Here is a 20,004-nt window from a genome sequence, read left to right as displayed (position 1 = left end):
CTCTGCGTACCATACCTAAGCGGGTAATTTTGCTTGTAAATCAAAGATACATATTGCTATTGAGTCATTGGGAAACAAGAATGGACAGGTTACCTGAAAGATGGCAACAAGTCCTTACAAATAATGGAAATTATATCATTCAATAATATTAAGCATGTATTTTTATAAATTGATTCAAATGTTTTCTTTAAAATACGGCAGAACTTTCCCTCCAATCGAATATATTTTTATAACAGTTTCAAGTACCCAATATTTGCAACTTTTGATGCTCCGCGAATTAAAAAACGGAATTTCAAACAGGAAGAATCGTAGAATACGACCATATTTTTAAAAATATTTTGACACATTAACCGGTGGTAAAATTTGCACAACAAAGATGTTTCCAATATATTTTCATTAAGAAATTACATTTGCGTATAACATGATAAATTATTTAAGAAGTATTTTATATGTATAATTTACGTATGATAAAATACATATAATGATGTGCGATGCTGTTTCACTAAGTGCCAGAAACGTTTCCTATTTCCATGGTGTTGTAAAGGAGAGATACGGATAGTTTACCTAAGGAGCTGTGGAACACCTAAAAGCATTTTTTGTGCCATGCACAGCAGGAAACTGTCAACGCGTTCTCGAAAGGCCATCTGGAAAAGGCCCGAGAGGCCAGAGAAGAAATTTGGTTCCAAAGCGTGACACGGTTGCCGGCTCCTAAACGCTAGGACCAAAACCAGGGTTGTAATGTTGAGCCGGCCGGACTGACCTGCGAGGTATGCATTGACCTTAAACTGGGAAAAACCGCCAGGCTTGCCGGCCTGTGAGATATGCATTGACCTTAAAGGATCTTTACGAACCCGAGAAATTGGGTCAGTTTCAAGTGATCATAACTCCGGTAAAAATTGTTGTATCTGTAGAGACTGGTTCAATAACACGCGGTAGGAAAGTCGCTTGGGATGTATATACGGTGTTTATTATTTCGGTTCTGATACAACGTTTGACAGGAGTGGTCCTGATCGGCAGCGAGCGACCAACTGAACTCGGTAGACTTTTTGGGCGCTATTTATAATAGTCTAACCGCGTAGAGGAAGGTACCAGGTATGTTCATACCGAGGTCACGCCGGTGATCAAAAACCCTGGTACCTTTCGGTATACAAAAGGGAGCGGTGTGGCGGCAGCCGGGCCGCTACATATCGATATCGTTAAAAAATCATTTGAAAGCTTGAAGTCTCTACTTTCAGATTCAGATTCAGTTATAGCGTTATAAATAAGACTTTCACAGTTACAAAAAATTTTGTTCCACTTCCAAACATCACATGGAGAGAGATATATTTTTTTGATAAATCGCGTTACCATAACTTAACAGCGCCTGCTTTCCTGTGCAAATAACCTGGTTGTTGATTACTGTGCGATTTTTTTTTGCTTGAATTATGTAACACTGAAGCAAAAATGGTCTTTTCAACTTTAACTGGCGCTAGATAGCGAAGAAATTGTTTTTTCAATTTAATTAACATTTCGATATACCAGGACTTCCTAAAAATATGCTTAAAATTTGTGATAATTTTTCACCTATAGAAATTGTGTTGAAAGTTACCAGTTCGCATAACATGAGGCTAATAGCGACGATGCAAGTGACGAAAACAGCCAAAAACGAACCGAGGTACGCCGACATTATGACATAAGGTAATTTATCGCAGCAGGTTCATCAGGTGCTCAATCAAATCGGCAGAATCTCAGCTTCAAACTGACCGGTATTGCGATCATTTCTCGCCAAGATATAGCGAGTTGAATGAAAAAGGAAAATTATGCAAATTTTAAGCATATTTTCAAAAATACCTGGTATATCGAAATGTTAATTAAATTGAAAAAACAAAAGAATTGCCTTCAAGAGAAAAATGCTCTTTCTATTGCTTTTTTGTACACTTTTTTGTAACTCGAACAAAAAGAAATCGCACAGTAATGAACAACCAGGTCTTTTGCGCAGAAAAGGAGGCGCATTCAAATTCTCATGTGATGTTTAGAAGTTGAACAAAATTTTGTGTAACTGTCAAAGTCTTGTTTATAATACTTCAACTATGTTATAAGAGGCAACGTAGCTGAAAATTTATCGGGAAGTAGAGACTTCAAGCTTTCAAATGATTTTTTAACGATATCGATACAATAATTTTTGCCGGAGTTATGATCACCTGAAATTGACCCAATATCTCGGGTTCGTAGAGGTGATCCATTAATTTTTTTCAGGAGTGTATTTTCAGTCCGTTCTGAAATATCTCAAAGAGTCAAGTTCAAATGGACACACTGCATACGTAGAACTATTAAATTTACTTAAGTATTCCTTTCTTTTTGTAATTGGAAATAGAATCGTAAACCCTCTTGTAAATATAATCGGTAATAAATTACGGAGTTTCTAGTACATATCCGTTTACCCTAGTGTTACAAGTTTCAAGAATATGGTTGTTACGTCCCACGGTTCGCTTCGGACGATAGCGCGAATCACGAGGTCGCGGACAAGACGTCAATAGTAATAGTTCAGCTTTTGAGACCACACGGCGAGTATAACCGTGTCTGACTCGGGACACGAGACTTTCGGACGCACGTAATTATTTGGCCGATACTCACCCTACCAAGCCCCTTTTTTTTTTTTTTTTTTTTTTTTATCGTGAGGAAATGTTTTATACATACCCCGACTCCCTGGGGGAAGCCGGGGTTATGTGGGATTCTCCCCGGGGGCGAGCCCCCGGAGACTACCCACTAAAACCTTACGCCCACCTAAGCTACACGGGAGGTGCCTGGATCACGCGAGTACTCAACAGGACACCCCCCAGCTATCATCATACCCCGGGGGAGGGGTTAACCTCCCCCACTGCCTACGCTATAAGACCCCGGGCGGAGGGACCCGCCCGGTGTCCCCATCCCTGGAGCCTTCGGATTGGGCTTCCCGAGCCCCAGCTCGGTCCACCCACAGCTCCCGGAGTCTTCGTGCCCCGCTCGGGGCCGGTATCCCGAAGGAACCAGCCCCGGCCGAGGCACCCTACCAAGCCCCTTTGGCTGACTCTAACCGGACTAGACCCTTCCGGCTGCTTCCCACCGGGCTAGTCTCCTTCGGACAATGCTCGCTGGTCGTGTTGCTCAAGCTTGCTGCTGCGGACGCTGATCGTCCCGTGGAAGAGGCTCCTCTGGGTGCTCGGTGGGCTGAGACTGGGCTCTCTCTTGGGCACGGTCGACAGGAGCCATCGTGGTCCGGGCAGGCGCCCTCCAGGGGATCTGCTCTCGTTGACCGGTCACGACGCGCACTTTCCCGGAAAAATTAGTTACGCGGGCGATCGTCGGAACCGCTTCCGCGCCCAGTAACCGCACGAACTGGTCCTGACCTGCCGCTGCTAGGCTGTACTCGCGGGCGAGCTTTCGCAGCTGATATTTCCGGCCGGCGCGACGAGGCATGTGATTCCTCAATGGAACAATGTACGCGAACTAAAACAACTACGAAATCAATGAAAGAATCTGGTTCTCAAAGGTGTACCGGGCCACTGGTGGGCTACGGGCGTACGAATAAGAACTCAGATTCAGTTCGATAAACAATCTGTTTCCTCGGAGAGTGTACCGAGCCACTGGTGGGCTGCAGACGTACGGAAGAAAACACAGATTTAATACGGAAATCGGAAATGACAATTAATGAAATCTCATGCGACGTAGGGTAGGGATTCGATTGAATTGAGTCGTGGTTATGATAATAGTGTAGGAATATTTTAAAGGAAATTCCTACGTCCTAGGTGTGACGTAACGGATGGAGTGATTTCATACCGATTTCGCTAAAGTACTTTATTTTACTTCGACAACTCGACTCTCAAACGACAATGTTCAATATCTCATCAACTAACTCGCTCGCGACTTTCGCTCTACAGACTCGCTCTCTACTGATTGACTCTCCGCTGACTGACCTAACATCCCTCGCATTCGTCCCTTTTATAATAAGGCCCTCTTTCATTCTTCCTCTCTCGCACTCTCATTCTCTCTCTCTATCAGTTTCACATGCATTCAGAAAACCCAAACAGTCACGTACGCCCTGCGCTTGGCGCCCCTAAACACTTTACTCTTGTCATCGAGACCCAAACACTCTTCTTTCACACTTCGCCCAAACAGACTTCCTTTCACGCAGGACCTAAACACGTTGGCGCCACGATGTCGCGTCCACAGTCACTCTAAACAATCATTCTAATACAGTGTCTTATTCATAACCCTACAATAGTTATTTAATAAAACGAAACTATATAGTTTAGTTTATATATATAAAAGTACACTTTGTACTTATAGTCTAGTTATAGTATGCGAAAGGAATAGTAAAGCTTGAAGTAAGACGCGGTATGGGAAGGCGGAAAAACTCCAAGAGACGTCGTCTCGCGGTGGAGTTCTGGACAGAACGAACTAATTAATTAATTAGGGGCCACACTCTGATCCTTCGGTGCGGAGTGGGTCAGTGGAGCGGGGGCGAGTCTGGGCATGGATGAATGGTGGGGTAGGAGGCATTAACGTTCGGAGTGGGGATCGCTGGACGCGATAACGTACTACCGAGCGTCGTCGCGCGGTTAAGGGTGAGGTGTTTAGCGGGAAGGTACGTGTGATGGTAAGGTGGATTGGTAACTTAACTTATTGGATTGTTCTTATATTCTATCGTGTTCGTGTTACAATGGTTGTGTACTTAGCAGCTATGAGTATAGAATAATATAATACAAAATAACATGATGGCTTAAAACTACGCAAATGTCGCATGACGTCACAATGGTTAAGTTCAAAATTGCATATGTATGCAGAATCACTGCTCTAATGTCTTAAACTAGGACGCTTATCAAGTGGCCATTGTACGTGTCCGTCTGCCAGAGGATGGCAAAGTATCATACTTAACACTTAGCCTACTGCGCTGTCCAGCACGCATTTTTCGGAAGTAAAGTGGAAGATCGGTCAAAATGGGAGATCTCCCCGATCGGTTTTGCACCAACTTACTTTAAAGTGGGGAGATTTCCCCGATCGGTCGGGCAACGACTTACTTTGAAGTGGGGAGATCTCTCTGATCGGTTGGCTAACAAGGGAACATATTCAGATGCGAAAATCCGATTTTGATGAAACTTATGAGAGCTTATAGTTCTTTGAAAAATATTTGACACGTGTTTTTTTTTATCGGCACACATCCACTATGAAGGGGTGAAAACAGCCCTCAAAGTTGGGGGTCAAAACCGTATTTTTGAGATATCTCGGAAACCAGAGGTCGAAAAAATTTGAATTTTTTTTTAAATTGTGTGTTTTTCAATGGGAAATGTAGTCGCCCAAGAAAATTTTAACAAAAGTTTTTTGTTTAAACAATATATTAAAATTTTGATTTTTTTTTGCAGTTTCTTTTATTTATTGTTAGTTCATTTTAATGTAAACTTGGGTGTGTGATCTTTGATCCAAAATAGGGGATACATGTTTCAGGATTTTCTTTTTTTTTGCCATTTAACAATAATTATGCATAATGGAAGATAGTCTTGCACCTGGCGTGCGTAGGAAGAAATTCTGGCTTGTTTCATCGAAATATAAGCATTTAGTATAAACGTGTATAGTATTTTAAACAATACCACTGGGTTATGTGTCGTTTATTGTTTTATTAGTAGCTAAAGAAGGTGGCGCAGATAGCAGTGTGACGCGGTGCTAATTACCGCGGCGGAGTAAGGGTACCGACTTTTATAGCCAATTCGCCTGTGAATTTCTGCAGTCGTTGGGCCTTCGGTCAAAATATACCTGCAGCCTTTTTAAACTGTGAATCCTCGAAGCTGGAGTTTCCCTCGTCGTTTATGGTAGCTCTGAAAAGAGCCGGTGGCAAATGCCTCACATCAGTTTTACCTCGGTTATATATAGCATTTCAGAAGAACACGAATATTTTCAAACATTTCTATTGGTTGTTAGGGCGAGAGAGAGGGAAACGTAAGGTGTCTTAAGAATGTATAAATATGGGCACTTTGCTACGTGTGCTATTAGTCTTTCTGCATTACAGTTTGTAAAGCAACGTGCATATTAAAAAGTTAAGGCTACTTCTTTCGGATTTTTAAAACAGTGCCACATAAAACAAATAATTTCTTGTGATAATCAAAAAAACATCCGATAATTATATTAATTTTACTTTTGCTGATTGTTTATTCTACTTGTTAGATTCGTTTTTATAAACATGAAGGTCAATCCGACGAACGTTATAAACATTTTGATGGAAACATATAACAGTAATAATAACGAGGGAACACCCACGAATGGGAAGGAAATTGAACTGGCACACATTATTATAGATCTGAATTGATAGGTACAGAGAAGCAGGGTACATGAATTTTGAAACGCAACAACAATTAATATTCGATGACCTAACAGACGAACCGACTTCATTTAATGTTCCCGAAGACGAAGAAGATTTGGAATCAGCGTCAACATGGAAACCGTCGACTTCAAGTTCTCCGGACGAGAGTCCAGAAGAAATGGAATATGTAGACATTGATTTAGAATATAAGAAAAAAGCTGTAGATTATTGGAAGAGTGGAAGAAAAAGAACACTAAACTTCCAAACTGTAAAAAACCAATACAAGAAATTGAAGAGACAATCAGATTTATACAGATGGGAAGAACAAATTAATAAAGGCGGATGTCGTTACGATAAACTTAAAGCAATTGCACATACTACACTTGAAAAATTTATTGTAGCAAGAAATAATAAAATTTTGGTACACCACATAAATTTGAGACGGTGGGCAATGATCGAAAATTTATCAATAAATTTAGCAGGATTTCAGGCATCATCCTTTTGGTCGTGGAAATTTAAAGAGAACTATAATATAGTATCAAGAAAAACGACGAAACTCGTTACCCGCCATCATAGTAACCATTTAACAGATTTGACCGCAGCAGCAGATGATTTTGTGTGACATGTGAAAGGGTATTTTGAAAATTATGGCGCAAGCAATATTTTCAATAGTGATCAAAGTGGGTTCCAGTTGGAATTGCACTCTGGTCGAACACTTTCACACAAAGGTGAAAAAGAAACGGGTGCTCTTGCCCAATACATATCGTCAACAACTCACAGCTACACTATCCAGCCCACAATTTCAGCTGATGGACAGTTGCTATCGGCATTGTATATTGTTTTTAAAGGAGTCAAAGGGCAGTTAGGACCTCGTGTACGAAGAAGTGTGATCACGGCACCTAATGTCCATATTGAAGCTTCCACATCGGGTAAACTAACGAAAGAATTATTTAGAACGTGGTTGACTGAAGTATTTCACGCTGCTACCTGCGCCACCTTCTTTAGCTACTAATAAAACAATAAACGATACGTAACTCAGTGGTATTGTTTAAAATACTATACACGTTTATACTAAATGCTTATATTTCGATGAAACAAGCCAGAATTCCTTCCTACGCACGCCAGGTGCAAGACTATCTTCCATTATGCATAATTATTGTTAAATGGCAAAAAAAAGAAAATCCTGAAACATGTATCCCCTATTTTGGATCAAAGATCACACACCCAAATTTACATTAAAATGAACTAACAATAAATAAAAGAAACTGCAAAAAAAAATCAAAATTTTAATATATTGTTTAAACAAAAGACTTTTGTTAAAATTTTCTTGCGCGACTACATTTCCCATTGAAAAACACACAATTTAAAAAAAAAATTCAAATTTTTGCGACCTCTGGTTTCCGAGATATCTCAAAAAATATGGTTTTGACCCCCAACTTTGAGGGCTGTTTTCACCCCTTCAAAGTGGATGTCTGCCGATAAAAAAAACACGTGTCAAATATTTTTCAAAGAACTATAAGCTCCCATAAGTTTCATCAAAATCGGATTTTCGCATCTGAATATGTTCCCTTGTAAGTGTTAAGTGCGTTTTCACGCACTGGCGTCACCAACTCTAGACTTTTCTCCCATGCTGTCTTACTCCTTCCACGACGGCGAGGATCCCCATGAACTCCCGCTTCCACCGTGGACCAGTCACGTGACGCGTTTCGTCTACGTCGCGCCAGTAGTGCTTTCAATCGATTTAACTGGCCAAAATAATTTATAATGTTTAATGGTCCCAGAACGTTTTCAAATTACATGAAATACCATTTTTTTTTATTTATTTAAATACTTTAACAAACATTGTTTAATACTTTTTCAATATCTTTTGGTACGTTTTTAAATAAAAATTTATTCTACTGATTACATCCAAATTGCAAATTTCCCTGGAGAACTTTTGTGCATAAATTTGACGATATACAGTGAATTCGCGTTATATGTCAGCAGCCCGGATCTTGTCGTCGTCGGGACACTATTATTTGATGCAGTGCCGAACGTAGAAAAGGACAGCGATAGTCACCGCCATTTAATGTTCGCCGCGGTCCATAAACACATCGTATTTCATGTGTCCTTTTCGTATTTCATCTGCCAAAGTCACAGCGTCGTCAATGCTGCCGACGAGACCCTACTATTCTTTGATGCAATGCCAAACGTAGAAAAGGACAGCGAATTTTTTATGGGACTTTCACTAACATATTCGTGGCATTTTTCTGATTAAAATTTGGGCCATATTTTCACTAATTTTCCGTTAATATAATTGTAAGTTGAACAATATTGTTAATAGGAACGAGTTGTAAAGCTTATTCCGTTCAAAATGAGTCCAAACACATCATTTGGACTGTCTTTAATGAGATTGTAATTTTTATCGTAACGTTACGTATCAATGAAACTTGTTCGATTACACTCGAATTTGACCTCATTTTCATCAGGAAAATCCCCTCCATTCACTCGTCACAATTTTATGAGGATATATTGAAAAATCTAAAAGTTTAAACTTTCATTCGTACGCGGTTTGTCGTCGCTGGGTCTTTGAAGTTCAGCGCTCGGCAAAAGTTATTCAAAGATTTATTCGAAGCCTTCGAATAAAAGATACAGATAAAAGATGAAAAAATGATTCGAAGTTCGAATAAATCCGCTTCGGATAAAAAAAATTATCGTTATTCGTCGGATAAATTCTCGTCGAATAAAATTATTTATTCGATACTCGTCGAATAAAGATACTTTTTTTATTCGAACCTTCGAATAACGAATAAAAAATTTTTTATCTTTTGTTCATTATTCGAAATTTTTATTTAGATAAATATTTCGCCCAACTCTGTCGAAAACTATTGAGTATCTGCCCCCATAATGGGGTATTTTTGTAATCAAGAGAACTAAGTAGACTTAGTAGGAGACTAGGAGACTACAAAAACCCTTGTGAGTGTTTGGAACACACTATATGCAGTTCCGATCTTTCTGTAAATTACAAATCCTACGTTATTTGTTTATGTCGTACGCGTTCATATAACAGGATACGCCGTTAAACCGAAGTTGATATGTATAATAAGAGTGCAGCTCTGACAATGAGTTCATTTATTTAGGACTCGCTACGAACTGTTCATACCAATCTTCACATCATATAAGTGGAGTTCTTTTAGGTGTCAGGGGTTAATGGAATGTTTGTAACGTACGATGATTCAACGGACAACAAAATAAAGTTTATTAACAACAACAATTAATAACAAAACAAAACAAAACGAGAAAACTAGAGTCAACGAGAAAACGCGAACAAAGTACATTAACTAAACTTCGTGTAACCGTTCGCGATACTCTGACCACAGACAAGGTATAGGAGTAGACCAATCACCATATGGGGTTTCGTGTCTCACATGTAAACAACTGGTTTTCTTACGCCCTCTACGCTGACGAACGATAAATGGTGGAACTAGATCCACAAAAATGATCAAATCTGGTCAAATACAAATGATTGACGAGTTATGTCACCGACGAGATATATATAAAGACTGCCAGGCTTACGGGAGAATGTGTCGCTCGAATGTGTCTATCCCTCTAGGATAGATTTTGGCTGGAGTAAGAAACAGAAGGTCAACGACGGTATCTCGTCATTGCAGAAGCCCACGAAGGAAATTCTCGTCGGTGAGAAGGTGAATCATCACGGAACCATATCGATTATCAAATGTTACATTCTCCGACAAACGTATTCACATTAAACAGATATGTTTTTTAGTGTTGCTTTTTAAGATTTAAAATATTAAAAGTAAAACTAATTTGGTATGTGTTGTGGTTTGGGAGTTCAGTAAATGATTCACCCAATATAACAATAACCATTTATTAAATAAACAACAAAAACTCAACGACGTAACAAGGAAAATGAAATAACAATGAAACGAGAACTACGGATAAACTACCACGAACAACTGACGGCGAATGACGACTACTCACAAAGACTGACTTGACAGACTGACCTCCTCATCCGTCAGAATCCGCGCTTATATCTAGTCCCCGCGCCTCCAGAAATTTCCTTCGAACAAGGAAACTTCTGGAGTGGGGATGTCGCTTCCTGTACGTGCCCCTTGGAGAAAGTTCGTGTCCTTGCACCGAACATCCGTGTCCTGGCGAAAGTCAAGGGTTGGCGGCCAAATGTGCACGCCAAGGAAAAACCCCGAACCTGGTCGCCAAATGTGCACCCCAGGTAGGAACAGACTTCCGGCGACTAAGTGTGCGCTCGGGAAAAGCTTGGGCCTGGCGACCAAGTGCGTCCAAGGTCCCAGCCTGCCAACGACGCTCCTACCTGGGTCCGATGAACCCTTCTCCAAGGGGTCCGCCACAACTAATATCAAAGACGAAAAATTCGTAAAAATATTTTACGTAAGAAATGATTAAAGCATAATTTTAGGAAAATCAATTTCTACTTCAAATTTCATATGAGATACCTTAATTTGTAATTTAAAAATATTTCATGAACAAGCATTATTTCCTTACACTTTTTTTATAGATAATTGTTCGAAGAATCGATCTGTGGGAGCAGAAATATGTTGAAAACCAGAGTAGCGTTTATTTAACGTATTGTTCCGAATAGTATAGAATTTGAGAGAGAATCACGTGGATGAATTAATATAATATAAAATCATATAATTGTAGGAGCAAAGATGGGCAAATTTTTATTGAAATAGACATTTCAAACAGCGAATAAAAGATAAAAAAATGATTTGTTACGCATCAAATAAAAATAATTATGTTATCTCTATTCCACACGTAATGATTTCATTCGACGAATAAAGATTTTTTTATAAAGACCGACCAACAGCCTACAATGTAAGCAGATGGAGAATCCAACATTATTGGCAATTTATGCTTTTATGTTTTTAATCAGAACAATATTGCTAATACGAATGAGTTGTAGAGCTCATCCCGATCAAAATGAGTCCAAACACGACATCATTTGGACTGTCTTTAATGAGATAGTAATTTTTATCGTAACATTACGTATCAGTGAAACTTGGTCGATTACACACTAATTTGACCTCATTTTCATCAGGAAAATCCCCTCCATTCGCTCGTCACAATTTTATGAGGATATATTGAACAATCTAAAAGTTTAAACTTTCATTCGTGCGCGATTCTCCATCCGTTTACATTGTATGCTCTTTGGTAGTCGCTGGGTCTTCGACGTTCGACGCTCGTCGGTCCTCGTCGGCCGCCGTTGTGACGACTTACATTATAACGTCACCTTTATAATTAGCACATGATTAACCCTTTGTTCTCGGTACTGTTCCCTTCCTAGTATCGATAAGCTTAAGATAAAGAATTTAGTATATAAGGACCACCCGAAGGCGAACTCCTTTAGTCTTGATTTGGAGGCGAGGACGCGCGTAACGATAAGTATTATTGTACTGTGAATAAAAGTTAGAGTGTTGGGCTACGGCTCAACATCTCCTTTTTTTTTGTGAAGTTTCGCGATTAATTACGTGACATCGTCGCCGTTTATTCGTCGAGCTGGCAAAAGTTATCCGAAGATTTATTCGAGGCCTTCGAATAAATCTACGGATAAAAATGCTAAATACAGTCCCAATTTGTACCGTGTTTAGTGTCATTTTAATCAGAAGAATGCCACGAATTAGTTGGCGGAAGTCCCATAAAAAAATCATGAAAAACAATGAAGTTTTGCAATTGGATTGGTGTTGTTTCACACCGATATCTCGCGACTCTACGAGCTCGGAACTTCAAAGACCAGCGACCGATCAACAGCCTACAATGTAAGCAGATGGAGAATCCTGCATTATTGGCAATTTATGCTTTTATGTTTTTAATCAGAATAATATTGTTAATACGAATGAGTTGTGGAGCTTGTCCCGATCAAAACGAGTCCAAACACGACATCATTTGGACTATCTTCAATAAGATTGTAATTTTTATCGTAACATTACGTATCAATAAAATTGTTCGATTACACTCGAGTTTGGACTCATTTTCACCAGGAAAAGCCCCTAAATTCACTCATCGCAATTTTATGGTGGTATATTGAAAAATCTAAAAGTTTGAACTTTCATTCCTGCGCGATTCTCCATCTGCTTACATTGTATGCCTTTTGTCAGTCGCTGGGTCTTTGAAGATCGGCGTTCGTCGGACCTCGTCGCCGTTTATTCGAGCTGGCAAAAGTTATTCGAAGATTTATTCGAAGTCTTTGAATAAAAGATACAGATAAAAAATGAAAATTTATTCCAAGTTCAAATAAATCCGCTTCGAATAAAAAAATTGTCTTTATTCGTCCGATAAATTTTCGTCGAATAAAATTATTTATTCGACAAAAATATTTTTTTTATTCGAACCTTCGAATAACGAATAAAGATAAAATATAAAATGTTTTATTCGAATCGTTATTTAAATAATTTGTTATCTAAATAGTGCCCAACTCTGTCTGGAATGCGCTATGCATTCGATTTCCGGTTGCACATTTTGCTATAACTTTTGAACTAAAAAAGATACCAAAGTGAAATTAAACTGAAAAAATTAAAATGAATCGGGCTTAATTTTTGTATTTTTAAATAATTCTTTTTGTTTTTTGAATTTAATTATGCTTACATAATGTTCAAAACTACTTATTATAAATATTGTTGTTCAATCTTTCTTCAATCTCAAATAATTAAATTTATTAGAATACATATGCTGCAAATGAAAAGCAATATTAGAAGTAGATTGAATAGGTAGCAATTAAATAGTCAAATGAAATTAGTGATATAAATGTCGTATTTTTTTTAATTAAATTTAAACTACGTTCTTACTTTTGGCTAATATTGAACTAATTTAATTTCTTATTATTATGTTATTACACTGTTGTAATTGTAATTGCACAGGGAAGAAGACTGATGTAGTAGAAAGAACAAGAAAAAAGTGTTTAACGAAAAAAATCATTCCATGCGGGATTCGATGTGGGACCAAAATATTCTCAGCCGGAGACGTTGCGTTATTATTATTATTACATTACGTCTCCTTCGATGCACTCGCGTAATAGGCGTAATGGAATTAAAAGGAAACAACATTATTTTGTTTTGAGGATGGTGACTACTGTCGGGATAGGTAACCGGGAATTGAAGGTGTACCGCTCGTGGTTCGACTAGAGTTTTTATTCTGAGAGGGACGATACACCCGCGTAGCCCGCGTGTCCGCTCTCGACGAATTCTCTTACAGAACTAAACTTACGAACTAACCATTCGCTCGCTAACACATCCTCACAACAATCCCTCTTTCTTCATTCTCACGGTCTGCATTCGCTCTTAACTAAACTAAACACATTCACCCTACGCCACACTCGACCCAGTCATCTAAACATCCACTCGACGCTATCGCGCAGCACGCAACCCGATATTCATTCGTACAAACATACTTTCTTAAAACTAAACACATGGCGGAGACGTGGCGCCAGCTTGTCGCCGCCACAGTTTCATTCATCATATAGTCCTAGAATACTCGACATGAGATTTAAAATTCTATCAGCAACAGCGCCATTGTAGAATATTGGCTCCACAATATTAGTTCTGGATGATACGGTAGCAGGTGACACGGAATGGTACGGGGGCTCTAGAGCCCCCCGAGCGTGAGACAGAAAAATACATTGGGTGATTGGTCTACTCCTATACCTCGTCTGTGCTCTGACTACTCTCTGGAGCTATCGTTCTCCGCGAGAGTCCAAAGCTTTCTCCCTTTCTGGTTCCTGAGGCGCTTTGAATAATGTCCCCGAAAACCGTTAAAATAAGGGGAGGTTCTCCACCCCCACAAGGGCATTGAGAAGGTTTCCTCCCCCAAAACATTGCATCCGGGTCTTCACTCTTAAGGATACTGTAACGGTCGAGCCGAAGTTCTGGCAATCGTCACTTAAATGACCAGGCCCTCAACCCGACCTCCCATGGTACGCACTTGAGAAGGATGGAATTTCCGCGTCCGAAAATTCCCACGTTCCCACGCACCATGGTCGCCACATTCTACAGCATACTATTTCTTCAGTTATTTCTACTTTCTATATTGCGTAGTTAATCGATTTGGCAAATGAGTGACTCGTATAATAACACTGTCCAACAAAATTAAACTTTTTTCGAGTTTTGCAATACCTGTTGGGTGATTCTTATACACTTTGTCATCCTAAAACCGAATCTGAAAGTAGAATTGCTCCATCACGCAACGTTTTCGAAAAATTTTGGTTTTTGTAAAAATTCCCGATTTTGATACGAAACGACGTGTTACGCAAAAACTAAATACGCGAGAAAGTTCAAATTTGAGTCAAGGGATAGAGGAGACTCTCCTCTACATATTCATATAGTCAATTATATTTTTATGTACTTCCTAATAGTTGTAAATGGTTGTTAAAGTTTGAAAATGTGCCGACGCGGGTACTTTGTACGCTCTATTTTTGTATTTATGTGAAAAATCCTTTATCTAGCAGGAATTTACTATACAGGAATGCATTCTACAGACATTTCTGGTAAAGAAACCATTCACGAAAAGTATTTGGTTCCCTTAATGTACGAGAAGGATCAGAAAATGTTAATTGACAGCGTGTGCGCAACGCGTTCGCGCCAGACGGCCATTGCAGCCTTTTCGCGACTCGCCAGGGCCGTCGCTATGCGTAGTCGACGTTGGTACCACACAAGTATGTCTTTGCTTACTATGCTTAATTAAATACATTTTTGGGTGCCAATCATTACAAAAGATTATAAAAATACGAGTTATATTCACATTTCATTGTGGAAATGCTTAATAAAGAAAATTGAATACAAAAACTTACCTATTTCTGATGTAAACAAATTAAAAATGTTTCCGCCTTGCTTGACGTTTGTTCCTGGTATCCCGATTTTCAATAATAAGTGTCCAGCAGTAATCAGCAAGCATCCGCACATAAGTCTTTTCCTTTGTAACGTTTTTCCATTGTTCAAATATCTTGATGAAAGATTAATGCTGGAATTGTATTCCTTGTTTTGATTTTAAAATAATTTCGTCATGAATATAACAAAAACAGTCCGGCTGATTTATACACTTCCGCGAGATTTTATCGATTTAATATAGAGCGATCTATGTCTTAATTATGTACTTCGATCAATAAAATCGATAAAAATAGTCCCATTTACATAGTGTTTGGACTTATTTTAATCGGAAGAATCTTGAATGACCATTGGTATTACAATTATAAAGATAAGACAAGAATTACTGAAAATAAAATTTTCCAGTCACCGCATTGCTGCGGTCAATTTTCTTTATTAAGCATTTCCACAATGAAATGTGAATATAACTCGTATTTTTATAATCTTTTGTAGTGATTGGCACCCAAAAAGACAAAAAAAGATGTATTTAATTAAGCATAGTAAGCAAAGACATACTTGAGTGGTACCAACGTCGACTACGCATAGCGACGGCCCTGGCGAGTCGCGAAAAGGCTGCAATGGCCGTCTGGCGCGAACGCGTTGCGCACACGCTGTCAATTAACATTTTCTGATCCTTCTCGTACATTAAGGGAACCAAATACTTTTCGTGAATGGTTTCTTTACCAGAAATGTCTGTAGAATGCATTCCTGTATAGTAAATTCCTGCTAGATAAAGGATTTTTCACATAAATACAAAAATAGAGCGTACAAAGTACCCGCGTCGGCACATTTTCAAACTTTAACAACCATTTACAACTATTAGGAAGAACATAAAAATATAATTGACTATATGAATATGTAGAGGAGAGTCCCCTCTATCTCTTGACTCAAATTTGAACTTTCTCGCGTATTTAGTTTTTGCGTAACACGTCGTTTCGTATCAAAATCGGGCATTTTTACAAAAACCAAAATTTTTCGAAAACGTTGCGTGATGGAGCAATTCTACTTTCAGATTCGGTTTTAGGATGACAAAGTGTATAAGAATCACCCAACAGGTATTGCAAAATTTTTTTGGTGTTGGGCAGTGTAATTAATGTGAATTCCTGATTTTTGGTCCGCCTATTGGCGATTACATTAAAAATGGATTTGTATACTTGGTTATATGATAAATTTATTCTATCAACTACTTAAATCTACGACTAGCTTTGCAACACTACCTTAAAATATCGGACACTTACGTGTTATTGTCTTCTTCTAAGAAGTTGTTATATAGGTTCGATCTTTGTTAGGCCCGTTCTTCTGTTCTGTGTTCATGCTTAATTAAACTTGGTCACAGTCAATAAAAAGATGTAGAAAAAGAGAAAATTACATGAGTGCATAGAAATCGGAATTGGTTCAACAGAATGCGAGATAGATAGGCAATAATGATGTATCTAATGTGATTTGTTCGTTAGGTTGAAGAGGGACTTGAAGAGAACGAAAGTGCTGCTTAGAGATGCTCAAACCATGCTTGAAAGGTCGAAGAGTGACTCAACGGGTAAGGCAGCTTTACGACAACTAAAGAACCAGTTAGAAGATGCAGAGTGTGCTCGAGCAACTGCAATTAAAGCGAAACAGGCGCTCGAACAGGAATTAAATGAAACACAAGCGTCACTAGAGGAAACACTACGACAACGTTCTGAAGCTGAAGATCGAGCGAATATAGCTAATCGCGAGAGAACTGAACTACTTTCGCAATTGGAGGAAAACGAAGAAGAGCTTGCAGAGGTGAGCGTGTCCACACATGAAAGTAGTTTTAATTTTACATATTTTAAACAAACAAGTTACGTGGCTTTGAGGCAGATGTTGTATGTAATTATTTTTTTCTTACTTTGGTCTTTGATCGAAATATGAAATATTAGAGGCACTCCATTAAAAAGAAATGAAGGTGAGCTTCATATCTCTATAAAAAAGCAAAGTAACAACAAAAAGACTACAGCATACAACATTGCATGTGTCATTGGAAACTATGTAACTGTCACGTTTATTTGAAACATTTTGTTCCCACAGTGAATGATTTAAGAATTATTTGAAGTTGACACATTACGAACGTTACCCTGTGCGTAATGTGTACGAGCTGATTTGGCTAGCGTCTTGTTTATAAGTTTCTAATATTATGGAGAACGACAAAATAAAGCAAGACAGTTTTAGAGTATCAATTCATTACCCTTTTCAGTAAACGAGTTTTGTTAGTGAAAAAATTGTCTTGTTTGAACTTTGTATTTGTCTAGTGTAAGTTTTCAATATGAAAACAATAATGGAACAATATCTCATCAAGTCTTCGTTTATATGTTTTATAAGGTTTTGAAAAAATATCGGGCGGCGGTTCAGCAAGTATCGGCGGAGCAGGCGCAGTTACAAGAGGCTCAGGTACAAATTGCCGCTTTGGAGACAGAAAGGAACTCGCTAAAAGATCAACTTTCGGAATTAACGCAACGATTAGAGTCCGTGGAACAACTCGGCGATCCAACAGCGAATAGTTTAGCCACGAGACGTCTCGAGTTTCGAGCCAAAGAGCTTGAAAGTAAATTAGAATTGGAACAAACAACAAGAGCACGCTTGGAGGTAATATGTAATATATTTGATTAAAGAATTAACTCATAATTCGACTGTGAATTTCATAATCCTTAAACAGTGCATCCATTTTAACTATGCTTATTGTTAGAAGGAACTGTAAATACTTATACAATACTTTTTACAAAAATCGTTTGTAAAACATGTAAAATGTAGTGCGGGAGATTTCAAGGTCAAGTTAGTTCTTTTAAATGGAATGCTATATTTTTGTGTTCATAATATTGTAGCACATTTTGAAGCCAGTTCAACGTGGTGCTGATATTTGGTTTTGTAAAATCTATGTTCTATGAAAAATCTAATAAAATGCATGAGTTACTACATTGCATATGCAAAGTTTATACCGATACTACAATAATGAATGGTACGAACAAGTTTGACAAAGTCAAATAAGATATTCATTTTATTCGAGATTCGTTAAACCTTTTACATTATAGATGACAAACTTCTCGTTCACTTCGTTTATCTTAGATTTATAATGTTCATGATCTCTATGTCTTGTTACCATTCAAGGCTGCGAGTAGAGCGAGAGGCCGGCGAAGGGACCTCACCTTTCTGATTAAAATGAAACCAAATATGATATGATTCCGATGATATTTACTTGTGTAATGAACGATTAAAGTTTCGAACGCAGAGAAGGACAGGGTACTGGAAAGAAAGAGATGCGGAAAGTCGAAGCGCTCGGAAAAGATGAAACACTGGCGTGAGCCCAGGATTTTAAATCAAAACTAAAAACTTTTTTATTATCAATTATTTTTTTATGAGACTTTCACCAATATATTTGTTGAAGTTTTCTGATTAAAATGATACCAAACACGATGCAATTCGGATTATATTTACGCTAATTTTCTATTAATATAATTGTAATGGGAAGTAACTTTCATCGTTCATGACACAAGTAAATATTATCGGAATTATATCATATTTGGTATCATTTTCGTTAGAAAAATACCACGAATATGAGGGCGAAAGTCCCATAAAAAAGTAATTAATAATAAGAAAGTTTAATTTTTTATTTAAAGGTCTGAGCACACGCCAGTCTTTCATATTTTCCGAACGCTTCGACTCTCCGCGTCTCATTCTTTCCCATTCGCTGTCCTTCTTTGTGTCCGAAACTTTAATCGTTCATTACACAAGTAATGAAAGTAATTATTATCGGAATCATCATATTTGGTATCACTTTCATTAGAAAAATACCACGAATATGAGGGCGAAAGTCCCATAAAAAAGTAATTAATAATAAGAAAGTTTAATTTTTTATTTAAAGGTCTGAGCACACGCCAGTCTTCCATATTTTCCGAACGCTTCGACTCTCCGCGTCTCATTCTTTCCCATTCGCTGTCCTTCTTTGTGTCCGAAACTTTAATCGTTCATTACTCAAGTAATGAAAGTAATTATTATCGGAATCATCATATTTGGTATCACTTTCATTAGAAAAATGCCACGAATATGTTGGTGAAAGTCTCATGAAAAAACAAAGAAGTTTTATTATTGTATTAGTAGTGGTCTCCTGGTCTCACACCGATATAACCCGACCAGTGTCATGTTCACACTTCTCGGCGGCGGCGTCTCTCGAGCTTCTTGATCCCTCACGGGGTACATATACCCCACGGTAGTAGGGATATTTCAACGTCGGCTAACTTAAAGGTCTAGGCGCCTTATAACTCGTTTTCATCGTAATCGTCGTGATATATACGTAAAAACAGTTGATGAGCAGCCCTACCATGCTGACGCATATGCACGCCTCGAATATGATACTGATAATAGCTGCAGTTTTCCGCGAATATCTCATAAATTAAGGCTGAGCCGCAGTTATATGTACAGGAAAAAGTTGTTCAGAATGTTGAGTTTTACAACATATTTAAATTTTATCAAAATCAGTGAGGAGAAACCTTTTATGCATAATTACCGTTTTTTTTTACAGAATCATTAGAAAGTACATATTCGATGCTTCCTTTTTGAAATTTCGTTTTTGCATTTGGGTAGCTTCAAATATTGTGGTCAGGTAAAAGACTGGCAAAGGACGCGGCGTCCGGCGTTTCAGGTAATCGTAAATGCACTGACTAATCGACCGCTATTCACCGGTAGGCTTGGAAAAAACAATGTCCTTTGTACTATGAATGGTATTAACTAGGCATGTGCGGGCCGCCCGATATTCGGGTTCGGGTCGGGTCGCAGAAAGTCGGGCGGACT

General features: G+C 38.4%; 1 protein-coding gene across 4 annotated transcripts in view; it reads left to right on the top strand.

Annotated features, from left to right (window-relative positions):
- Positions 1-20,004, top strand: part of LOC143355910 (unconventional myosin-XVIIIa) — a 378,931-nt gene that overhangs the window by 344,536 nt on the left and 14,391 nt on the right. For all 4 annotated transcript variants that reach the window (XM_076791094.1, XM_076791093.1, XM_076791095.1 and 1 more), the window contains 2 exons: positions 16,656-16,968; positions 17,542-17,805. In XM_076791094.1, the coding sequence (XP_076647209.1) occupies positions 16,656-16,968; positions 17,542-17,805 (577 nt within the window). The remainder of the gene's footprint in view (positions 1-16,655; positions 16,969-17,541; positions 17,806-20,004) is intronic.

Source organism: Halictus rubicundus, chromosome 7 (genome assembly GCF_050948215.1).
Source record: "Halictus rubicundus isolate RS-2024b chromosome 7, iyHalRubi1_principal, whole genome shotgun sequence".
Lineage (NCBI taxonomy): Eukaryota > Metazoa > Arthropoda > Insecta > Hymenoptera > Halictidae > Halictus > Halictus rubicundus.
The sequence above is the reverse complement of the archived record's forward strand: the minus strand, read 5'-3'. Positions and strand labels throughout refer to the sequence as shown.